The sequence below is a fragment of the Cornus florida genome, unplaced genomic scaffold, assembly GCF_030987335.1.
Source record: "Cornus florida cultivar Cherokee Brave unplaced genomic scaffold, ASM3098733v1 CherokeeBrave_3.0.0_Hap2_Chr07, whole genome shotgun sequence".
Classification (NCBI taxonomy): Eukaryota; Viridiplantae; Streptophyta; class Magnoliopsida; order Cornales; family Cornaceae; genus Cornus; species Cornus florida.
Genome location: NW_026775577.1, coordinates 26,955,186 through 26,979,734, shown reverse-complemented (window position 1 = coordinate 26,979,734; position 24,549 = coordinate 26,955,186). Strand labels below are relative to the sequence as shown.

Sequence of the window (24,549 nt, the reverse complement as noted above, 5' to 3'; positions counted from 1 at the left end):
TTGTACTTCTTCAAGGTATTGAAAACTTCCTGGAGATGCTTCGGATGGTTTTCCTTCTTCACACTTTTAACCACCATGTCATCTATATATGCTTTAACTGTCTTTCCCAATAGATTATCAAAGATCTTATTGACAAGACGTTGATAAGTAGCTTCAGCGTTCTTCAGTCCGAAGGGCATGACCCTGTAACAATAAGTCCCCTTTTCTGTAATGAAAGCCATTTTTTCTTCATCTTCAGGGTTCATAGGAATTTGATTGTATCCCGAGTTTGCATCAAGGAATGTCAGCCTCTCGTAGCCGGTGGTAGCATCAACCATTTGATCTATCTTGGACAGAAGGAAGCTATCTTTAGAGCAGGCTTTGTTAAGGTTAGTATAGTCTACACAAACCCTCCACTTTCCATTCTTCTTCTGTACAACCACCACATTTAACAGCCACTGTGGATATTGCACTTCTCGAATGAAACCTGCTTGCAACAAATTGTTCACTTCTTCAACTATAATGTGATTGCGTTCGGGGGCAAACCTTCGGTGCTTCTGCTTAACCGGTTTGAACTCCGGATCCACCTTCAGACTATGGCAGAAAACTAAAGGATCGATCCCTACCATGTCTGAGTGATCCCATGCAAAAGCATCTGCATTGCTCCGAATAACATCAATTAATGCCTCCTTGTCTTCGGACGTGGAGGAAGAGCCTAAATAAGTGACCTTCTAAGGGTTGCCGAGGATATCTTCCACGGCTTCAAGGGTCTCCTCGGTGGGCTTCGCAATTTCCTCTTCCTCCTCTACCTTGAGATACTTGGCCAGAGGGCTTTGTAATTGCTATTTGGGTATATTTTTGGAAGCCACACCTGGTTTTTACTGAGTAAACACCTTCTTTGCTTTAGCCTGTGTCAACATATAGCATTCCTTCGCAGCGACTTGATCACCTCATAGATTAATCACTTCTTTTCCGTCCGGAGATAAGTACCGCATCACCTGGTGAAGAGTGGACGAAACTCCTCTCATCCGGTGTATCCAGCCTCTTCCCATGATGAGATTATAAGAAAGATGAATCTCTATTAAAACAAAGTTCTCCTTCAAAGTCCTCTTCGCCGCAGTTACGGACAAGTCTATTACTCCCAGGGGATCTACTCTTGTGCCATCGAATCCCATTAACGGGCTGGAGGTAGGTCGAATAGATGATGACGGGATCTTTAGCTGCTCAAATACCGTCTTTATGATAATGTTGGCACTACTTCCTGGATCTATCAAAACCCTCTTGATCATACAATTAGCCACTAAAAGACTGATGACCAATGGATCCTCGTAGGGGAGTTGAACTTTGGATAGGTCACCATCTTCGAATCTAATACTGATGCTACCCGAAGCGATAACATTGACTGAGGATATCTTCCTGAGCTTGTGGGCTGCCCTCAATCTGAATCCGTATACCCCATCGGACTCTTGATCATCTTCAGACCTGCCATGTATTGCATGAATGACTTTTAGTTGCGTACCTTCCACCTTGCGGGGATAGACCTCGCGGGGCTTTGCATACTCCTTTGTCATGAGGTAATCCGCCAACTCACCTCTGGCAATCATATTCTCCACCTGTCGCCTAAAGGATCTGCAATCATTGGTTGAATGCCCATAATCTCGATGATAAGCGCAATGCTTGCTTTTGTCCCTTTGCTCCAGGGGTTGTTTTATTGGTTGCGGAGTTGTGAACTTCATCTTCTTCTCTTGGAAGAACCGAGCCAAGGTAGTTCGGAGAGGTGTAAATCCTTCCTCTACCCTTTGCCTCTTCTCAGGTGCCTGGGTGATCGGCGTTAAAGAACGTTGGCTTTTCTGAATCTTTGAAGCTGGAATTCTTTCTCGAGGCTTGTTCTCCACCGTCATGAGGGTGGCGTGCTGCGCTCGGTGGGCTATATTTTCCTCGAGCCGAATGTAGATCTTGGCCCTGGTATTGAGATTCTGCATGTCGGGAGGAGAATATTTGACCAAGGAAGTGTAAAACTTCGTCCCCTGAATCATCGCAAGTTTAAATGTCTCTATAGCAGTTGCGGGGTGACAATCTGCTATTTCTAAGGCTTCCATGTTGAATCTTGATAAGAAATCCTGCAATGTTTCCCCCTTCTTTTGCCTTATGGTGAAGAGGCTGGCAATACTCTTCTTTTGCTTCTTATTTCCGCAATACTGTGCCAGGAACATGGTGCACGGAGTTACGTAATCCGGGATGGACTTATGCGGTCTATTCTTGAACCACTCTAGTGCTGCTCCTATCAAGCTGGTAGGAAAAACTCTGCACATCCAAGGGTCATTACGATCATCCAAAGCCATCTTTTGAGCGTAATGATCTAGTTGCCGAGAAGGATCCCCCGTTCCATCAAACTGGGTGAAAGAAGGCATGGTAAATTTCTTGGGCCTCTCAACCAGATACACATCGTCAGTGAAAGGAGTTTTGACCAAGGAATTTTTGTGTTCTCTAGCCATCTCAGCAGGTGTCTGAATTTTCAGGAGTCTTTTCTCATCAAAGGCATCCTGAACACCTGCACCATCTGGGATTCCATTGGACCACACCGTGAGCTTATGGCTAGATTCGACTTGCTCATCCTGCATGCGACGAGGGATGTTGTCTGAAGCCGCAGCCTCGAATCTTGCCCTCCGTTGTTGCTGAACCTCATTCGGCTGAGCCTCATTGGGTCGTGCCCCATTAGGTGGAAGCTCGGTCATCGGAGGAATATTCTGATTAGAGGGTGCTGCTATGTCACCCACTGGTGGCGGTGGTGCCAATTGAGCCATCGTCGTTTGCAGAGTGTTATTCTGTTGTTGAAGCAAGGCGATCTGAGCCACGCTTGCTTCGTTTGCCTGACGAAGTACGTCAAACTGACGTAGAAACTCTTCACGCATCTTCTGCATCAACTCCGTCTGTTGATCCATTGAAGATCCTCCGTTCGACATTCTGGATGGTAGTTGCAAGATTCACCTGTGAAATAAAAGTGGGAATATATTTGCACACAGTTCCCACAGAAGGCGCCAAAGTGTAAGTGCAAAATTTCGCTCAACCAATTACGATCGAGAGAAAATAATACAACACACTCAAGAATAGTAAAAATAAATAAGAACAAGGTATAGAGAAGTATAGAATTGCTTGGATGATTTTGGGATTCTTTTATTGGAGGTCTTGGCCTCTATTTATACACAAAAGACAGTAGAATTATGGTAGGACTTGCATTGCTTGTCCTCCAATCCTTTCCATGTATGACTTTCTGTACAATTAGAGTTCTTTCCATTGAAGAATTTTCTATGCACAGAACTTGCCTTGTGTAAAATTTCCTTCCATGGTAAAGCCTCATATTGGCAGGATTTCTTCATAACTGGCTGGGCTTTGAATAATGGGCCGTATGCTTGATATTAACGAATAGGTTAATACCCTTTTGATCAGGCCTGGATAGGTCTAGAGGGCTGATAATTGAGACCCTGGGCTGAGAATACACTCAATTTGGGCTTGAGTGTGATGGGCCTTTGGAAGACAGATTTGCTTGAGTATGACGGGCCTTTGGAAAACAGATTTGCCTCTGTGATGAAGTGGAGTAATTTCATTGGAGGGGATTTTTCCCTCCACAGGGCCATATCTTGTAACAGTATTAATTCTTCGTAAATCATATATATATATATATATATATATATATATATATATATACATATATATATTAATTCATATATATATATATACATATATATATATATATGTATATATATATACATACAGGGTTTGGAAGAGGATTACACGATTCCGTTAGGTCCAATTCTGCACTAAATCAGAGCTAAATAAATCCTAATAATTTCTAAAAAAAATTAAAACCAAAATTGAATTGTTGGAATTATAGCACCAAACAATAAATTGTGATTGCATACCGACTGGATTATATAATTTCATCAACTATTTTTGTTTCCTTTTCATATGTGTATTTTCTACAAGCCTGTGTGGCAGTGATACCTTGAATAAACATTTGTACACTCAATATGTGGCATAAAAAAATTATAACAAGTGTTTCAAATTTTATAAAATATAAAATATAACAAAAATAGAAAAAGAACACTTTTGATCCATTTTAATCGGGTTGACCGCATCTTTCTATACACACATTTGCACATACATATGTACAAAATTATCTTTTAAAGTAGAGTGAAATTGGAATTTAAGCTTCCTAAACCAATACCTTCCAAAAACAAGTTTTTGTTCTTCGGAATCAAAAGATCAAAATTTGGGTTCCACCATAGCTGTACAAATATAAACACACACACACACACACATATATATATAAACAAACAAAAATCATGTTATTAAAATTCCCATTCACCTCCACTTCCAAAGTAATTCTCATTCTCACTAGAACAACCTTAAGTTGTACAAGAGAATGACAATAATTTTATTTATTTTTAAGCACAAACCGAAAGGATTTTTTGATTATAGCAATGGTTCTTCATATCAATCACATATTCTCCACTTTGAGAAGGTAGAGAGCAAAACTAACCTCTCAAAACACTATTGCTAGATCTCAATTTTTTATTTTATTTTATTTTATTTATTAATTTATTTTTTTTGTAATGCTCAAACACATATTTTGATATTTATAAGGATAATGGTCAATGATGTATACGGTATATAAGATTAGATATAAAGTGTATACGGTGTATGAAGTCTTTGATTTGTGTAAGATCAAATGTTGTATTATCGAACAATGGCACAAGTAGAAAATTGTGTTATATCATATCAGAGATAAGATAAAAGATATTTTAATCCAATTAAATGGGTCAAACCAATTCTGATTCTATTTTTGTTATATTTATATTTTAAAATATTTAGGACACTTGTCATAAGTTTTTTTTGAACCTATCACTAATGGGCCTGAAAATTTTGAGGCCTTCTAAATGTTGACCGCCTTGGGCCAAGGCGGCCCTAGACAGAGACTCAAACTAACATAATGGCAAAAGCTACAAGCCTACATGTAATTAAAAAAAAAAAAACCAACAACTTTATAGTGATTTTAAGAAATATAAATTAAGTAAAAAAAACTACACCATTATAAATATGTTTAGTTAATGATGAACTATAAGTTGACAATTGTCATTATTGGAATTAAGAATAGATCGAAGGGCCCATACGATCCAAGTCTGTACGGACTGGTTTATTAATTTCACCTAGGGATGATAATTTGTACCGTCCTGCATGGAACCCTAACCCGTCCCGTCCCTAATGGCATGGGTATAAAAAAATATTTATGTACTATAGGGACGGATATGGATTTAAATTTTAAACTCATCGTGGGTTACGGTACGGAAATGGGTTTTGAAAATATCCGACCACCTCACCCCGCCCTTTAATAATTTTATTATATATATATATAATTATTATCACATATATATATATATATATATATATATATATCATTATTTACTATGCATTTATATTGTATAAAATATATATTTTATTAATTTATTTATATAGATAGATAATTAAAAAGAATAAAAAGTAAACGGGACAAGGCGAGGCTACGCCGTACGCTTATTTTCTAATGGAATAGGTTTGGTTTGTGAACTTTAAATCCATCGCGAATATGAAATGGATATGAATTTAGGGAACGGATCCTCTCTAAGAAAAATTCTCTCCTAACATCTACAAGCATTAATCCTACAATTACTAAGGCACCACGTCAATAACTCATTTGACTCACTCGATATACTAAAAGTTACGGCACTTTTTAAAAATATTTAACTATGTCAAATTACAAATTTACCTACATTAAAAAACTTTTTTCACTTTTTCCTCTCTTCCTTCTCTTTCCTATATATATATATATACATATGGCTAGATATATATATCTACAAATTATATACTATTCAACTCTCTTCTTTACTATTGAATAGATTTTTTATTTTTTATTTTTGTTAATTCCAATTAAAATTGATTATGATCCTTCGACTTGTATTTATATCCGATTTAGGAAATTTAATTATAGTTCTCCAATAATACATATTTAAGAGTTTGAACAGTTTTGTTGATTGCCATCACCAAACTTTGGAATTATTAATTGATTCGAAAGTTTCAAGCTTGAATGGTTTTGTTGATTGAAGGTTTGAAGCATTTGTTCGTCACTTTTCAACGGATTCTTGTGAGCCCAATTCGATGAGTCACATAACTCTATGGAACGACATAGAAATAAAGAAAGAAAGAGGAGGTTTGGGAGAGAGAGTTGTCAATGGCGGATCAAGAAAAGAAGCAAACCAGGTATGTTCTAGCCACGTGTGTGTGTGTTATAAGAGAGAAGGAAGAGACGAGGAAGAGAATTTCTTTTTAAAATGTGAGTAAACTTGTAATTTAATATAGTTCAATATTTTAAGAAAGTACAGTAACTTTTAATATATTTAGTGGGTAAAGAAGTTCTTGACGTGAGGTTTTAATATTTGTAGAATTAATTCCTATATGCTTGTAAAGAATTTTTATTGGACCATCGCGAGTATGAGACGGGTTACGAGATGGGTATAGTTTTTGTGCATTAATTTATATTTTTTCATTTTCCTTTCCTTTCCTTTGAAACACACTCGTCTAATTTTCCTTCTATTCATTTTCCTTTCCTTCTTCTCTTCCCCCACCACTCTTCCCTGCACTGCGAAACTCTCTTTCCATCTTCACCTCCGGCTCCCAGTAGTAAGACCCCCCTTCTCTCTCTCTACACGCCGGTCGTTGCACACGGCCGTTTTGTATCTTACGCCACCGGAGGTAAGTTCCTCATTTCTACAACTCCTATCCATTTTACTTGATGTTATAATCTCTATCTTCCTTTCTATTTCAAACTAAATCACCAAAAATCAAAGCTTTAATCACTCTTTAATCTCTATCTTTGTTAGATTTTTAATTCGTTACAGTCTCAGTCGAACTTTATGATCGATCATACTATATTTATATGTTTTATTGTTGTTTCGTTTGATTTAGGGTTGAAGCGAGTTTCTAGGGTTTTCGTTTTTGTGAGTTTGCCATTTCATTCGTTAGGAACAATCCCTACGCATCGATTTCTCGTTGAGAGAGGAAATTAGGGTTAGGTTTTGGATGCGTTGGTGGGGTTTCACATCCGCCAGACCAATAAGGGTGGTTCGGGTTCTGCAATGGCCAATCCTGGCGGTGTGGGGACGAAGTTTGTGTCTGTGAATCTGAATAAGTTCTATGGGCAACCGTCTCATCATCAGCGTCCTTCTTATAGTAGCTCTTATGGACAGGCTGCTGCGAGCCGAGGTCGGCCCAGTAGTAGTCATGGTAGTGGAATGGTGGTTCTTTCGCGACCTCGCAGTTCACAGAAGGTTGGGACGAAGCTATCTGTTCCACCCCCCTTGAATTTGCCATCTTTGAGGAAAGAGCATGAGAAATACGATTTGTCAGGATCAGGAGGTGGGTCCGTGGGTGGTGCTGCTTCAGGAAGTGGGTCACGTCCAACTTCATCCGGTATGGGGTGGACAAAGCCGGGTACTATTACTTTGCAAGAGGATGGGAGTGGTGATGCATTTGGAAGGTCTGGTATTGATGCTAAAGATGGCATTGACCAGAGTCTGCAAGCAGTTGATAGTGTGACTAGAGGAAGCAGTGTTTATGTGCCGCCTTCTGCTCAGTTGGGTGGGATTGGAGTGCCGGTTTCTGCATCAGCTCGAGCTTATCCGTCGCCAGTAGAGAGAGCCGCAGTTTTAAGGGGTGAGGATTTTCCTTCTTTGAAGGCTGCCTTGCCTACTACATCTGGGCCTGTGCAGAAGCAAAAGGATAGTTTGCACCAGAACCAGAAGCTTGTAGTGGGCGAAGAATCCCTCAATGAGCAGAGGGATAGTTCCCATTCGAGTTCGAATTTTCACATGCGCCCCCAAGGGCAGGCTTCAAATCATCCTGTCAGAAATGGCTTTAGCCAGAATGCTGGTGAAGGTCATGGGTTCGGAAGTTCACACAAGACAGATCAAGCTCGAAAGCAGGAAGACTACTTCCCTGGTCCACTGCCATTGGTTCGGGTGAATCCAAGATCTGATTGGGCTGATGATGAGCGTGATACAAGTCATGGATTTACAGACCGCAACAGAGAACATGGGTTTTCAAAAAGTGAAGCTTATTGGGATAGAGAATTTGACTTGCCCAAGAGCAGTTTTTTACCGCACAAACCCCCTCATCCATTTGATAGGTGGTCCCAACGCGACGATGGAACTGGGAAGGTTTCTTCCAGTGAAGTCCCCAAGCTGGACCCTTATCGCAGAGATGTAAGAACGCCTATCAGAGAAGTTAACTCATGGAAATCACCTTCTGTAGGAGATGGTTTTAGTCCTCAAGAAGTTGTGAATGACAAAAATGGTCTTGGAGCAAGGCCAAATGGTCTTAGCGGGGAGAATAAATATGTCCCACCACCTTTTGGCAGCAATGTTTTGGATGCTGCTCTCACGGTTAACCAAGACTCTGCACGTGGCAGGAGGGATATGGGCTATGGACAAGAAGGGAAACAACAAACATCTCATATGTTGGAATCCTTGAGCAGCCGAGGGGCTGAGTGGAATACACGAAACAGATATGGAAGCGAACAACCCAACAGATTCAGGCGTGGTTCTTTCCAGAATAACTCAGCATCCAGATCATCATTTTCTTCAGGTGGAAAAGGGCTTCCAATGAATCCAATGTTAAATTTTGGCAAGGAGAAACGTGCATTTGCAAGAAATGAAAGGCCTTATTCAGAGGACCCTTTTCTGAAAGACTTGGGAGGGACTGGGTTTGATGAAGGGGTTCCCTTTTCTGGTGGTCTTTTTGGGGTTATTAAGAGGAAAAAGGATGTGGTCAAACAGGCTGATCTACATGACCCTGTTAGGGAATCTTTTGAAGCTGAACTTGAGAGAGTTCAGAAGATGCAAGAGCAGGAGCGGCGGCGGATCATTGAAGAGCAAGAAAAAGCTTTGGAACAAGCTCGGAGAGAGGAAGAGGAGAGACAACAACTGATCAGGGAAGATGAAGAACAGCGAAGAAGAATGGAAGAAGAAGCCCGAGAAGCTGTTTGGAGGGCAGAACAAGGGCGACTGGAAGCCATTCAAAAAGCTGAAGAGCAGAGGATAGCTAGAGAAGAGGAGAAACAGAGACTTTCCAGGGAGGAAGAGAGAAGGAAACAGGCAGCTAAGCAAAAGCTCTTAGAATTGGAGGCTAGGATTGCCAAGAGGCAGGCTGAAGGGGCAAAGGGTGATAGTTCTGCTGCTGTTGCAGATGAGAAAATGTCAGACATGTTGAAGGAAAACGATATCTCCGGGGCTGTGGATGTGGATAGCTGGGAAGATAATGAGAGAACTGTGGAGAGGATAACAATTTCTGCATCTTATAATTCATCGGGTCCCGACAGACCCTTTGAGATGAGTTCTAGGCCTCATTATACTAGAGATGGTTCTTCTGGCTCTCTGGACAGGGGAAATCATGTTAATTCATGTAGAAGAGATGTATTTGAGACTGGGAACTGCTTGCCCTTCCTTATCCAAGACCAGGATAATTCTCACATCAGCCCCAGGCAAGATGCATCTATTAGTGGGAGAGTATTCCATACAAAAGAGTTCTATGGAGGAGCTGGTTATATGTCTTCAAGGACATATTTTGAAGGAGGGATGCAAGAACCTCACATTGATGATTTCCCTCATCTAAAAGGACCCAGGTGGAATGCTTCTGGGGGTGCAGATCCTTACAGCAGAAACACGGAGATTGACTCGGAATTTCATGAGAATCTTTCTGAAAAATATAATGATATTGGATTGGGCCAGGGTCGTTCACGCAGCAATGCTCGTTCTCCTTATCCTGAACGGTTGTATCCTAGTTCTGAGGCAGATGAGCTTTATTCTTATGGGAGGTCGCGGTATTCTACGAGACAGCCTCGTGTCCTCCCCCCTCCATCAATTGCTTCTATGCATAAAACTTCCTTCAGAGGAGACAATGACCGTCCCGGTCCGTCGACTTTTTTTGGTAATAACATGCATTACAATCATAAAGCAAGAACTGAATCTACTATGCAGACAGGGTTCTATGGTGGTCATCCAGAAATGCACAAACCATTTGAAAATGTTGACGTCCAGCAAGAGACTACAATAACAGAGCAGCAGAAACCGGACAAGGACACCACAACAAGGTGTGACTCACAATCTTCACTCTCTGTTTCGAGCCTCTCTGACTCTCCAAATCCTCTCTCCCATGATGACTTGGATGAAATTGGATCAGCTGCTGCAGAGAGAAAGGAGATTCCTCTGTCTCGGGATGAATCTGTTGTCTTGAATGCCAAATCTGGAGAAGACACTCTGATGATAGCATCAAGTTCTGTCTCTACTGGTGATGATGAAGAATGGGCTATTGAGAACAATGGAGAGTTGCAGGAGCAAGAAGAATATGATGAGGATGGAGATGGCTATCAAGAAGAAGATGAAGTGCATGAAGGAGATTATGAGAATCCTGACCTGATCCAGGAATTCAAAGATATGCATCTAGTGAAGAAAGGTACATCCAATATGATGGACAACTTGGTCTTGGGCTTTGATGAGGGTTATGAAGTTGGAATACCAAGTGATGAGTTTGAAAGCAACTCTAGGAACGAAGAAAATACATTTGGGGTGCATTCTGTTGGTATTGAAGAACATGTGCCTGTGGATGGGATGGCTGGTGATGGGCAAAACCTCCAAGCTGTGAATGATTCTCCTCAAGTGAGTATTGATGGTTCTTCCACGAGAATCCAGGATTCTTCTGTTCAAGCTATTGATAATGCTCCTCATACCTCATTAGCTTCTGATCTCTTGGATAGAGTTAGTGGTTCTAGTAGTTCTGGTCTATCTGCTCAGCATGCACTCCCATCTCCAGTTCACATGCCATCACAGTCTTCTTCTATTCAGACTGTCATGTCAACTGTACCTGCTGCTCCTAGTGAAGCTGATTTACCCTTTACACTTCAGTTTGGGATGTTTTCTGGCCCCTCTCTTATATCTTCTCCTGTTCCTGCCATACAGATTGGTTCTATACAAATGCCTCTCCACCTACATCCCCCTGTTGGTTCATCCCTTTCCCATATTCACCCATCACAGCCTTCACTTTTCCAGTTTGGTCAGCTCAGGTATACATCTCCTATCTCCCAGGGAATTCCGCCAATGGCTCCTCAATCAATGTCTTTTGTTCAGCCTAATACCCATGCCCATTATAATTTGAATCAGAAATCAGGTGTTCCTTTGCCTATTCAACCCAATCAAGACAATTCTATTCATAATATGACGAAAGATGATGTGCAATCTCATACCGTGGGTGACCAGCATGCGGTTGTTTCAAGGACATTGAATTATTCTCATGAAACAGGAAAAAAGAATCTATCTCATGAAAATGCATCAAGAGGGTCAATTTCTGTGAGGGATAGTGCAGTAACCACTGCTATGATACACAAGACTCGAGCTGGGATTCCCCAAGCTGGTGATAACAAGTTTAGGTCTGAACCAGGTTTCATAACTGAAGATAAAGGAGACCACCAAACAGTTGTGAATAATTACAAACAGTCATCCAATGGGAGAGGATCAGAAGGTCAGTCACAGACAGGACAAGTATCATCCCAGTCTTTTTCAAGTGGAAAGGATTCTAGGTCGAAGGCTCACGGCCCATTATCTGATGTCAAAGGTAAAACATCCTCCTATTCATTTAGAAATTCTGGCCCGAGATCATCTTTTCAAGTTTCTGAGGCTTCCCGCACAGATTCTAGTGTATTTCAGAAGAGACCTCGACGGACTATCCAGCGAACCGAGTTTCGAGTTCGGGAAAATGTTGATAGGAGGCAATCGTCAGGCTTAGTTTCTTCTGACAACTTGGGGCTGAATGATCAGTCAAATTTTAATGGCAGGGGTGTGGGATCTTTTGTAAGAAGTGGATCTAAGAAAAATGTGGTATCCAGTAAACCACTGAAGCTGACAGTTGAATCAGAGTGTTCAAGTTCTGGTGCAATGATCTCGCAGGAGATCAGATCTGGAAGCAGGGCTAATAAGGGAGTCGGAAAAGAAGCATTGGCAGAGAATCAGAGCATCTTACATGCTGGGGAGGGAAACCTTAAACAGGACATTTGTCCTGAAGAAGATGTTGATGCTCCATTAGAAAGTGGTGTTGTGCGCATTTTTAAACAACCTGGCATAGAAGTCCATAGTGATGAAGATGACTTTGTTCAGGTGAGGTCCAAGAGGCAAGTGCTAAATGATCGACGTGAACAGAGGGAAAAAGAGATCAAGGAGAAATCTCGGGTCACAAAGGTTTCAGTACGCATCCAATTTCCTTCTCTCTCTCTCTCTCTAAATGTGTTTTGTTGCAGTGAAGTGCTTGTATCTGTATTATATATTGTCTTTGTTTTGTGCCAGACACAGCGGAGACCTCGATCTACTAAACAGAGTACTGCAGTCTCAACCCACTCAAATAAAACTTCTGCATCATTTGCTGGAGAAGCACCTGTTCACCCTGATTTTGTTGTCTCTGAGCAAGGATTAGCAAACCTGGAAGTGTCTACGGGATTCACCTCTATGGTTTCCCAACCATTGTCTGCAATCGGCACTTCTTCAGGGAACACTGATACACAGGCTGATAGAAAATCAAATACCGTCAAGTATATACTCTTTATTTTAAAGAATATTTCCTGAAATGTATACATTTAGAAGTATCAATTCTTGTATGTTTTTCTTTGACAGGTCCCTTCCATCAAATTCTATTTCCTCCATCTCTAATGGTGGAAAAAGCCTTGGACCAGACCTAATATTTGACACCGAGAATAAGGTTCTGGGTAACTTTCAAACATCTTTGGGCTCTTGGGGTAATGAACGGATTAATCAGCAGGTGTGCAGAACTCTTGTTCTTTTCTCAATGGTGAAAGATGAATCTATAATTTTTTGGTACTTTTAGTGGTGCTACCATTACGGTGCAGTTCAATGCTGGTCTTTATGGATGTCTCGAGTTGGCTCCACATTTTCTTCATCTTAGTTAATTTTTTCTAGTTTTGTGAAAATGTGATATTATTTATGTTGATTACTTCATATTCATAAGGTTTTGCTAAAGAGAGAAGAAAATGAAAAAGAAAATTCTCAAACTAGGAATAGGATGTGCTTAAGTAGGGGAAAAAATTAGGAATGTGAGTGGTCTAACTTCAGATACTTGTTTCTGTTGTTATCTGACGTTAACTTATTGTGTGTTTAATTAGAAAAATTATTGGGGCCATTAGGTTTTGTTGATTATAGGCTTCCTCTTTGTGTATTCCTGCTTCTGTTTGTTATTCCATTTCCTTTGATTTTGTGAATAGTATGGAGAATAATGGCTTATGTTTCAGTTGATTGGTTTGGGAGAGAGTTCATTCAGTATATCCTTCTATGCAATTTTAGTGTTTGTTGTAGCAAGCCCTGCTATTAAAGTGCATAGTCCCATTTCAAGAATATTATTGCTTTGCAGCCTAACACATTTCCTTAAATCTGATAACAATTTTAACTTCTGCAAATGACATGGTCTCTTTCTGAATGGTGAACAATTGCTCAAACAACTTTTATTGCGAACAGCAAAGAAAACCACACTAGCACACACACGGTAGGATGCCCAGAGTAGATTTAAGTTTTTTAGTTGATATTTTTTTAACATATGTGTAATAATTAGTTTGGAAAAAGTGACAGGCAATAAATATGCAGGTTGTTCTAACTTGATTCTGCTTTGAACACACTGTGACCTAGTTTAATGTTGATTTTGATTAAAAGATTTTTTGACATTGATCTTGCGATTACCCGTAGTTACAAATAATATGTTATGTCAATTGTTAGGTTGGAATATACATTTTGAATAGTGATTTATAACATTAGGAAGTTAGGAACCCTAAACATTGGTTGGACTTATAGTTGTTAAAGGCTCAAGGCACAAGGCCAAGGTCTCTCGGAGCCTAAGCGTAAGGTGCAATGTAATGCGCGAGTTTGCTTAACTAAGGTCTGTATGTGATAAAAATGCATATTAAATATAATAATATATAAAAACAAAAAAATAAAAAAAATTGAAAATTTTTTGAGAATACCAATTCAGTTCGTTATTTAAATCAATGTAAATATCCCATTTCAATTTGCATAAGAACTTGGTTCATTTAATGTACAATTGAAACAATTTAGAATATACAATACAAAGCTAATAAAAAATTAAAGAAAGATTTTGACATATCAATGAAGAGGGTCAGGTAAATCCACGTGCATAGATCCTTTCCATATGCATATGCATTAAGTAAATCAAATAGCATTATAAATGTGCATAAATAACTATAATCACGTAGGTTGTAAATATATATTACTATAAATATTTAGAATCAAACACTAGATGCAATTATGCATGTAGTCACCCATAATCTCATGAATTACACCTTATCATTGGTAGGATTAAACAATATGATTCATCGAGTACGATTTGTATGATGCAGAGCATGTGAATATGTTATTGAATGATAAAAAAAAAAAGGTGTTTTTTTGGAGCCTGGAGCCTACTAAAAGCGCTAGCTTGAGAGCCTTATGTGGGGCTGACTAAAGGAGCCTAGCTTGTAGTAGTGAGGTGTTTTGGCTGAGCCTAGGGTTTTTAGAACCTAGGTGAGCCTTTAGCAACTATATCTGGATTGAATTCGAGTACATTATGTAAAATGATTTAAGTATCTCTAGTTACTTATTTGACTCTCAACTTATCATAAAAGTATTTGATGAAATTATAATATCCAGATTGGAACCTTTATGAGAAAATAGTCCGGTGAGTATAATTTTAACTATATATATAGTTGATAAAAATTCATTCTTCCACCAATACTCATATAAAGGTATAAAAAAAATGTAATAACATAACAACTATAAATAAGTAAATAATGAAGTCAAGCATTCACATGACAATTTTCACATTGATTATTTATAATCCCTTTGTTATGTATGTTCCCATAGGAAACGGGTTTATCCTATTAGGTTGTCGAGCTCACCTTTATCATAACTTCAAGTTATGGAGGTGAAGAAATTGAGAGTAGCGAACATTAGTACTTAGTAAATATAGCTAACAAGTGCAAATTGTTCAAAACTTTAATACCGGTCATTTATTATTGATGTAAAGGGCCTCACAACACAATATTTTCCACTTTTGGCTCCCCCGGACCAAAAACTTCCTAGGAGGTCACCCATCCTGGTATTACTCCAGGTTAAGCACTCTTAACTCCGAAGTTCTGATAGGTTCACGACCATTACGATTTTAAAACGCGTTATGTCATAGAAGGTTGATGAACCTACGTATAGCACTTTCACTCTTCCACACTCGGGCGATGTGGGAATTGTGAGCACACATAGCTCGCACCAGAGCCTTGCCTCTCACATGCTTGCTCCCGCCTTCCAAGCCTCACAATTCCCACCCCCCTTAGGAGCTCGATGTTCCCGTCGGCACACTTCAAGTTGGGTAAAGCTCTGATACCATTTATGACAACCCTCACCCTACCCAATACAATATTGTTCGCTTTTGGCTCCTCTGGATCAGAGACTTCCGAGGAGGTCATCCATCTTGGTACTACTCCATGTTAAGCACGCTTAACTCTAGAGTTCTGATAGGTTCAGGCCATCGGCTTTAAAACGCATTGTGTCATAGAAGGGTGATGAACCTACATGTAGCACTTTCACTCTTCCACACCCAGGCGATGTGGGAATTGTGAATCCAACCCCCCAACCCATCGAGCCTCACAATTGAATTCTATATTTTAAGTTGTAAAACTTGAAAAATTATGTAACTTATCATAACATTTTATTCAACATTATTCTAAAACATCTATAGCATGGGAAAATGTGCAGCAACTTCCTTTTTTTCTTTTTTTCTTTTTTTTTTTTTTTTTTTTTGATGATTGTTAGAGTGGTGGGTTTTTTTTTTGAGGTTGTTAATTTCATATTTTGGTATTCTTGATTGTTTGAATATGTGCTGTATCTGATAGCTATGAATTACATAGAGTAACTTGTAATATAATTAAATAATTTATAAATTTGGATTTTTCTTTCTGCTAGATTTTACTAATTCAATGAACGACTCATCTACAATGTTCGAAGTTTTTTTCTCATTAATCTATGTTATTCTTTGTACAATTTACTCTCTACTTGGACTTGTAACTTTTACAACTTTTGTAATTGTTGTGACTTTAATGTTACTTTAAGAATAAATCATAGTATTGTACAAAGAGGCATGACTGTCTTATTCACTTTGTTGTCTTTGATTCCAGAGGGTTCCACGATCGTGGTCATGTAACTACACTTATTCGTGTTAGTTTCTTGTATAATTATTTGTTTGTATTATTTTTTCTTGGTCCTCACTTGCATGAGCTGCAATGTAACATTTTTTACTGCTTTAAAAATCATTGATTCACTTATATTGTATTTCAACTGAAATATACAATATTTTCCCTCGTTGCCTTGAAATTCTGTAACTATTATTAATGTTTCTTTATAAAGATTCTCTTTAGAAAGTAAATGGTGTTAAAGATTAGTCTTAGTCTCTTAGGCTACAGTTTAGAGGTTGAATCGTCTCGGTAGTGTCCAATTGCAATAATTGCTTGCTCTACAGCAGGATTAACCGCATTTTATATGTTTTGCATCTATTTACTTACGCTCTCTCCTGTTCTCTCTCGAAACTCTTGTAAGGCTCTTAAATGGTCCAACTGTTGTAATAGTCGTGGGGGTTAGGGGACTAAACTAGGTTTACTACTTTCTCCTATGCTGCTATCATGGGATTGCAAATGGTGGCCAAGAGCAATGGGGTGGTTTGTCACACTATTGACCAATTGAAGGCATGTGGCACAGCTTGGTTGTGTGTGTGTTTTGGGTACCAAATGTTGTGAGGTTAACTTTTTTTTCTTAGTTGTTACTCACAAACACATGCCTCCACTGAGGCTTGAACCCCTGCCCTCCCTTTGGGAAGTAGGGGCCTGATACTGCTAGGCCACTGGTCTGTTGGTTTGTGAGGCTAAATTCTGTCGAAGGAGTTGTAATTGGTTGAAAACAGGTTCAGTTCTTGTGAATTTGAAAGTTTAAAATAAAATAAACAGAGTGCAACAATGGAAGCATATAGGATGTTTTATATATATTATTAATTGTTTGATAATAATAATAATAATAATAATAATATGGGATAGTAATCTACAACATCAGAAGCCTTAAACAATAATTTGGACTGAATTCAAGTCGTATACAAAATAATTTAAATTCTCCTAGGTTCTCTTCTGACCCTCAGTTCGTCGTAAAAGTATCGAATGAAATAGTAAACATCAATCAGAACCTTCATTGAGAAGATGAGTCTGATGAGTATAATTTTGACTATTTATTTTTCCTAAATAATATTGACTTTATATTTACTGAAATGCATTTATCCTTTTGTCCATACTTGAATAAACCTATAAAAGAATAATATATAAATAAATAATTCAAGCATTCATGTGAGTTTTTGTATATTGATTATTCAGTTTCCATATGAAATGGGTCTATCTATAAATATATTTGGAGTAAATTTTCCTATCGGTCCATCGAGTTCACTATTATCATACCTTCAAGTTGTGGCTGTGAAAGATTCAGAAATCAGAGATAGACATTAGTTGGTATGACGAAAACAAGTGCAATTTGTTCAGTTGGCATGTATTAGTTAATTCTATAATTTAAGCCTTAAAACTTCAAAATTATGTAATTTGTTTCAGAGATTCCTATTGTAACATTTTTAAATGTCTGATACTCTGAACGAGGACATCTATGCATAAATTATTCATTTTAATATTTTTTTCGGAAGATCGTTATAGTGAAAGGATTTTTTTTGAGGTTGTTAATTTTATATAGTCACACCTCAAATGCTTGGTTAAACATTTTATTTTTGGATTCTGGGGTTTGGGGTGTGACAGATCTTGCTATTTGTTATTGGGGATGGAATGTACTCTAATATTCCTGTCACTATTGGCTTAGTGAATCTAGCAAGAGTCATGAACTAATTTACTTATTTTTGGTAGGTTATGGCCTTAACACAGACCCAACTTGACGAGGCTATGAAGCCTATACGATTCGATGCACATGTTGCTTCCATCGGAGATCGTACTAGCTCAGTTAGTGAACCCATCATGCCATCGTCATCCATTTTGATGAAAGATAAATCATTTTCTTCCACAGCAAGCCCAATCGATTCACTTCTTGCTGGGGAGAAAATTCAATTCGGTGAGGATATGCATCCATGCATACTAAATTTCTTTCCCAAGTTGTAGTTGTTATAATTGGAATTCTATTTTTTCAAGTTGCAGTTACCTTACTTCTGATGGAATTCTCCCTTTCCATTCAGGTGCTGTTACTTCCCCAACAGTACTCCCTCCTAGTAGCCGTGTTGTTTCACATGGTATTGGACCTCCACGTTCTGGTCTGTCAGACATCCAAATCACTCACGATTTGTCTGCAGCTGAGAATGATTGTACTCTGTTTTTTGAAAAAGACAAGCATTCCAATGAATCTTGTGTTCACATAGAAGATCGTGAGGCTGAAGCTGAAGCTGAAGCAGCGGCTTCAGCTGTTGCTGTTGCTGCCATCAGTTGTGATGAGAATATTGGGAATGAAAGCTCTGTTTCTGTTTCAGATGCCAAAAGCTGTGGAGGTGCAGTTATTGTTGGTATCACAGGCGGAGGTAAACAAATTTCTGCAACCATAGGCAGTGAACTTTGCTGCTGCTTCTTTTTATTGTGTATTACTTTATCTCGTTGTTTTATATTAGAGCCTTTTCTTTTTTCCAATTTTTTTCAGGTGTGGCTTGTGATCAGCTATTACCAAGCCAATCGAGGGCTGAAGAGTCTCTCAGTGTAGCTCTTCCAGCAGATCTTTCTGTTGAGACTTCACCAATCTCCTTGTGGCCACCTTTACCAAGTCCACAGAATTCTTTAAGCCGGATGCTTTCTCATTTTCCCGGAGGTCCAACTTCCCACTATCCCATTTTCGATATGAATCCCATGTTGGGGGGTCCTATTTTTGCTTTCAGTCCATGTGATGAATCTGCAGGCACCCAATCACAGTCCCAAAAGAGTACTGCATCGGTTTCAGGCCATCTTGGGAACTGGCAACAAGGCCATTCTGGCGTGGACTCATTCTATGGTCCTCCAGCAGGATTTACAGGTCCTTTCATCAGTCCACCTGGAGGTATTCCAGGGGTTCAAGGCCCCCCGCACATGGTGGTCTATAATCATTTTGCACCAGTAGGACAGTTTGGCCAAGTTGGTTTGAGTTTTGTGGGCACCACTTATATCCCATCTGGGAAACAACCTGACTGGAAGCACAATGTCACATCATCTGCCATGGGTATTGGTGAAGGGGATGTGCAAAATATGAATGTGGTCTCTGCACAGCATGATACTTCCAACATGCCTGCTCCTGTCTCACATCTTGCCCCTGGGTCGTCGCTTCTGCCTATGCCATCTCCTTTGGCCATGTTTGATGTGTCTCCGTTCCAGGTAAAAGACTTGATACATGTGCTTGACACTAGAAGCTAAATCTGCCAGAAATGACGATTGTACGTTTTTTTTTCGTTTTTTTTTTTTTGGTGTGTCTGTGTAAAGTAGACCAGATTCTTAGCTACCATATTTCATCCAAATGAAATACTGCAATGTCATGTTGACCAATGACTTCATAGAGTTTCATGCTTACTTATAATGCCAATCTTTTAAATTAGTTCGGAACATTAAGTTTATCATCTGACATAACTAACAATTAAATTGAACTGTTGCCCAGTCTGCACCTGATATGTCAGCCCAAGGCCGCTGGTCCCATGTTCCTGCCTCACCTCTTCACTCTATTCCTGTGTCACTGCCATCACGGCAACAAGCAGAAGGTGTATTGCCTTCTCAATTCAGCCATGGACATCCTATGGACCAATTGTTGACTGCTAACAGGTTCTCGGATTCTCGAACTTCAACCCCATCTGACAGCAACCAGAGTTTCCCTGTGGCAACAGATGCAACTGTCACCCAATTTCCTGATGGACTAGGGTTAGATTCATTGGGCTCCGCCGCTGCTGGGATGTCAACACAGAGTGCTATCAATAAGGGCTCCTCCTCTGGAAGCAACAAAGCAGATGTTGGCAAGACTGGTGTTGGTCTGAATTGCAGTAGCAACAACGGTAAAAGCCACAGCACAAATGATTTCAGGACTGAGTCTTCCCAGCAGAAGAATCCAGCTAGCCAGCAGTACGGTCACTATGCAGGCTATAATTATCATAGAGGTGGGGGGTCTCAAAAGAATAATTTATCAGGTGAATGGTCCCAGCGCAGATTAGGGTTCCATGGCCGAAACCAGTCTAATGGTTCGGATAAGAATTTTCCCGTTTCTAAGGTGAAGCAAGTATATGTGGCTAAACAGCCCACGAGTGGAGCTTCGACAGTTGGATGAATTAACAGAATGTGTCTTTTGGATATCAGAAGTGAAATGAATTATATGATCTGAAGCCTTTATTCAGAATATTGTGGTTGATTTTTGCAGTAGGTAAGCATCTGCAGGGACCATTGAGTTTTTGTACTCGGTTGATCAATATTTACAGTTTGTTTTACTGGCTTCTCGATCGAAATTAATGTATCGATCAGTTTCTAGCAATTTTGAGTTGCTTTAGCGAGGTTTAGCAAGGATGGGGGTGAACTTGCTGGAGATTGTCTGCTGTATACTTGGTGAATTTGAGGTGGTGTAGCAAAGGTGTGATTCATCTGTTTTTCTTTTTTTTTTTTTTTTTTTCTCTTTTTGCTTGGTTTTAAACCAAATTATATTTCACCCGGTTTTGTTGTATTGGAAAAATTAGAGATGAACGGATAATTTTTCTTCTTGGTAATAACAAATGTGGGGCCAATAATTTATCTCATCTATCTCTATGTGTTAGCCGACCTGTATATTTTTTATATTCTATCCGAGCATTGTCACGAACCTTGTTAGGAAGGAAGAGGGTTGGAGGAAAGATTAATCTTCTTTCCTTCACAAATTTTCGTCTCTTCAAGTATGGACCTTCTTTGAAAAATCTTGAATATTTATTTATAACATGTGACGAACCCTTTTTTTTTCTTTTCCCGTTGTTAATTGGCTAAAGCGACATTGTCGTCGTCTTCTTCTTCTTCCTTTTTTTTTTTATAATGTATCCATTGCTGTTGTTCTAAATCTATTCGATGGTTTCTTTAAACTCTAATTTTGTATTAAACGCAATTTATTAAAGAGATAGGAAACACTTGGGAAACTAAAGAGTTGAAATCTCAACATGCACGCATCTCCAAGGGATTAACGTTGACAAGGGGTTTAGAGAGAGGTTTTGAGAGAGGGTTTGGTTTTGGTGGTAAGAGAGATGGTTGCTAGTTGCATTATATTCATGATTTAATAAATGTGGATATATAGTACTAGAGTATATGTATATACATGTTATATTAGTAATGATCTCTTGCTCTTAAAAAAAAAAAAACTTTCTCCAACATCAAGTATGGTGACTGTTGATATATTATTTTTATATGTGAATAAATTTCTTATTTACCGATGAATAAGAGGTCATCATTTATATATATGTGTGCATCAGTTATATATGTGTGTGTGTGTGTCTATATATATATATACTGTCACCATACTTGATGTGAATAAATTTCTTGTTCATCAGTAAGCAAGAAATCATTTCTGAATATTTTTATATACAAGGTAATTATTTGTATAAAAAAGAAAAGAAAAAAGGAAAGCTTTGTAAACGAGTGAGGCTATTTAAGTATTTCTTTCCTTTTTAAATAAACAGCAATTTGGTTCTATAATCTCTTGGTTAGTTGAGGAGAGTTTTGTGTCGAAAAGATTATAAAACAAGAAAAAGAAAAAAAACAAAGAGGAAGTTTAGTAAAGGATGATTTTATGCAATACACCATTGAAAATACCCTTGAAAATATGGAGAGGATTTTAATTGTTATTCCCTCAAATTCTACAAATAAATCTCGATTTGGACAAAAATCTAAACAAGAAAATTATAAATTACTCTCATGCTACTTTTAATGTACAGGAATGGAATGAAATGAAATGCTCATTCCAACCATTCCTTTTGTTTGATTTGTAATTTAAAGTGGGAATGATTATTCTATTAAAATGAAAATCCATTCATGGGAATGAAAATCCATTTCACAACTAAACCTATCTTATGGTTATTCCATTCCCAAGTAAATTTTTGTAAAAAAATTAAGTTCCCAAATTATCCTTATGTTCAAGTTCAAAAACCAATATCACCGCCTCGGCTGCCACCACCACTACCTTCCACCGCCGCTACCGCCTTCGTTGCCAACATTGTTATTGCCTTCCACCACACTGTTGCCACCTCCACTGCCTTCCACCACCACCACCACCTCCACTGTCACCACCACCACCAGTGACTTCCACCACTACTGCCTTTGACCACCGCCACCTCCATTGCCTTCCACCATCGTTATTGCCATCACCACTGTAACCATTACCACAGCCACCTACACCACTACCGCTTTCCACCATCGTCACTGCCACCGCCACCATTGTCACCGCCTTCCACCACCTCCATCGCCACTTTCACCACTACTACCACCGACTTCTTGCACTGCCACTGCCACCCCCACTACCTTTCACGACCATCGTCACCTCCATTACCTTCTATCACCGCCTTTTTCCACCACCACCACCTACACTATTGCCGCATTTCATCACCACCACTGCCTTCCACCATTATCATTAAACCACTGACTCCTTCCACCATTACCACCACTAGTTCTACCACCTCTACTGCCACTACCTTCTACCACACCACTATCACCTTTTGCCACCGCCAACGCTACCTTCCAACACCACCACCTACACAACTATCACTTTCCACCTCCATCATCGTCACTCTATCTATCACTACCGTCATTTTTAAAATATATATATATATATATATATATATATATATATATATAGAAAAATATATATATTTTTAATTTAATTTAATTGTCACTAAGAGATTTTTTAAAAATTTTAATTTAAAATTCATTACATTCTAAATTTTAAATTGGTTCAACCAAATACTAGAATGGTTATTATCATTTTATTTTTACACGTTCCATATTTACAACCAAATAATAAAATAAGAATGACCATTCCATTCCATTCTTACAAACCAAACCATCTTACATACCAAACCATCATCAATCTCTATCGGATCTTTTATATTAAGATTTTTTTTTTTCAATTTATATATATACATAATGTAAAATGCCTCTACCCGCTCTCACATTCCTATTTTTCAACTACAAGAACACTTGCCTCTACCTCTCGCACATTCCTATTTGTCAATTTGCCTCATCATGAAAGAAGAGATTCCATCATTGTTATATTTCCCATACTTGGTAAATGTGCAACCAATGATGCTGGTTATGGCTCTTGACATATACCAATAGTCCTGGGACATCTTGTAAGGCATCTAAGTTGAACTTCAAGTACCAAAATTTCCTGAAAAAAAAAATATATAATAAAAGTTTCTTGTGGCTTGATTATTGGTTGCCTAATCGTGCCTGTTGGATAGGACAAAAACTTTAATAATCTACGAGTACTGATGAAATGGTATTACTTAGTATGTGTTACTCGCTGAAATAATAGTTATATTCTCACTTATGTGATAAGATATAATTGGTTAATAATGTTAATGACGCCCATGCAAGGAAGAATTTTCTTGTTGAATAGGATTCCTTCAGGCTTTAGTTAGCTGTGCTATAACCAATTGTCAGCGGAACATTCCATATAGGCTCTAGACTTTCTTCCTTATTTCCTCATATATGAGCCTCTAAAGCCCATTCCTCCTCTGAAACCATCCTCTCTTGACTCAGCCATTTGGATTCCCTCCCGAAATGGCAAATTCAGCCTAAAATTCAGTGTCATTCCTTCATTCTACTGTCTTCTATTGTTCCAAATTCCATCCCTCAAACTCTCCACTTGTGACAGCTTCTCCATCCTTGCACATTCCTATTTTCTTCTCTGTGCCTTCCATGTAGGAGACTTTCGAAGAAACACTGATATAACTCGGAGAGATGGAGCTCAACCAGATATCCGACCAAGCTACGCAAGTAACATCTTCAAGCATTGGGGAACATTTAACATCCAAAGTTTCCTCCATTCGGAGGGATCTACCTTGTTTGTCCTCTCAATGGTGGAATATGCAGGTTTGAAACCGAACTTGCTTACATTAGGAGACTTTTCCTAATGACTTGATCTTTGATTATCTTCATAGGTAACAATCAGGACAGCTCTGATTTTCTCTTTAGTACTGTCCAACGAGAAAATGGTCAAGCTTTCGCTTAACTGGTACCAAGGGAAATCAGTTGGACCTGAGTAATGATCCTGCTGGATGGAACTTTCAAGCCTGTTGAAGTAAAACAGAAATTTTAGAAAAGATAAACCTTAGACTTGCCTTAAAAAAATTAAAATAGTAGAGGGGAGAGAAGAAAAAGGAAAGAAGGAAAAGAACTTCTGAAATATCAGT

At 38.8% G+C, this 24,549-nt stretch overlaps 2 protein-coding genes across 4 annotated transcripts; one reads left to right on the top strand and one right to left on the bottom strand.

The window, feature by feature from the left end:
* Nucleotides 1-929: 929 nt before the first annotated feature.
* LOC132316486 (uncharacterized) lies at nt 930-2,942 on the bottom strand. Its single transcript, XM_059814959.1, has one exon. It carries the CDS (start codon nt 2,940-2,942, stop codon nt 930-932), a length of 2,013 nt encoding a protein of 670 aa, XP_059670942.1.
* A 3,621-nt stretch (nt 2,943-6,563) lies between these two features.
* Nucleotides 6,564-20,920, top strand: LOC132266876 (uncharacterized). Of its 3 annotated transcripts, XM_059767885.1 has the most exons (9): nt 6,564-6,765; nt 6,979-11,676; nt 11,752-12,302; nt 12,402-12,643; nt 12,726-12,870; nt 18,047-18,248; nt 18,370-18,705; nt 18,822-19,522; nt 19,800-20,920. In XM_059767885.1, the coding sequence occupies exons 2-9, from the start codon at nt 7,149-7,151 to the stop codon at nt 20,454-20,456; spliced, it is 7,362 nt and encodes a 2,453-aa protein (XP_059623868.1). In that variant the 5' UTR covers nt 6,564-6,765; nt 6,979-7,148; the 3' UTR covers nt 20,457-20,920. The 3 variants fall into 3 exon arrangements, with proteins under 3 accessions (XP_059623868.1, XP_059623867.1, XP_059623866.1); XM_059767884.1 differs by having other exon boundaries at nt 6,979-12,296; XM_059767883.1 differs by having other exon boundaries at nt 6,979-12,302.
* Nucleotides 20,921-24,549: the final 3,629 nt, after the last annotated feature.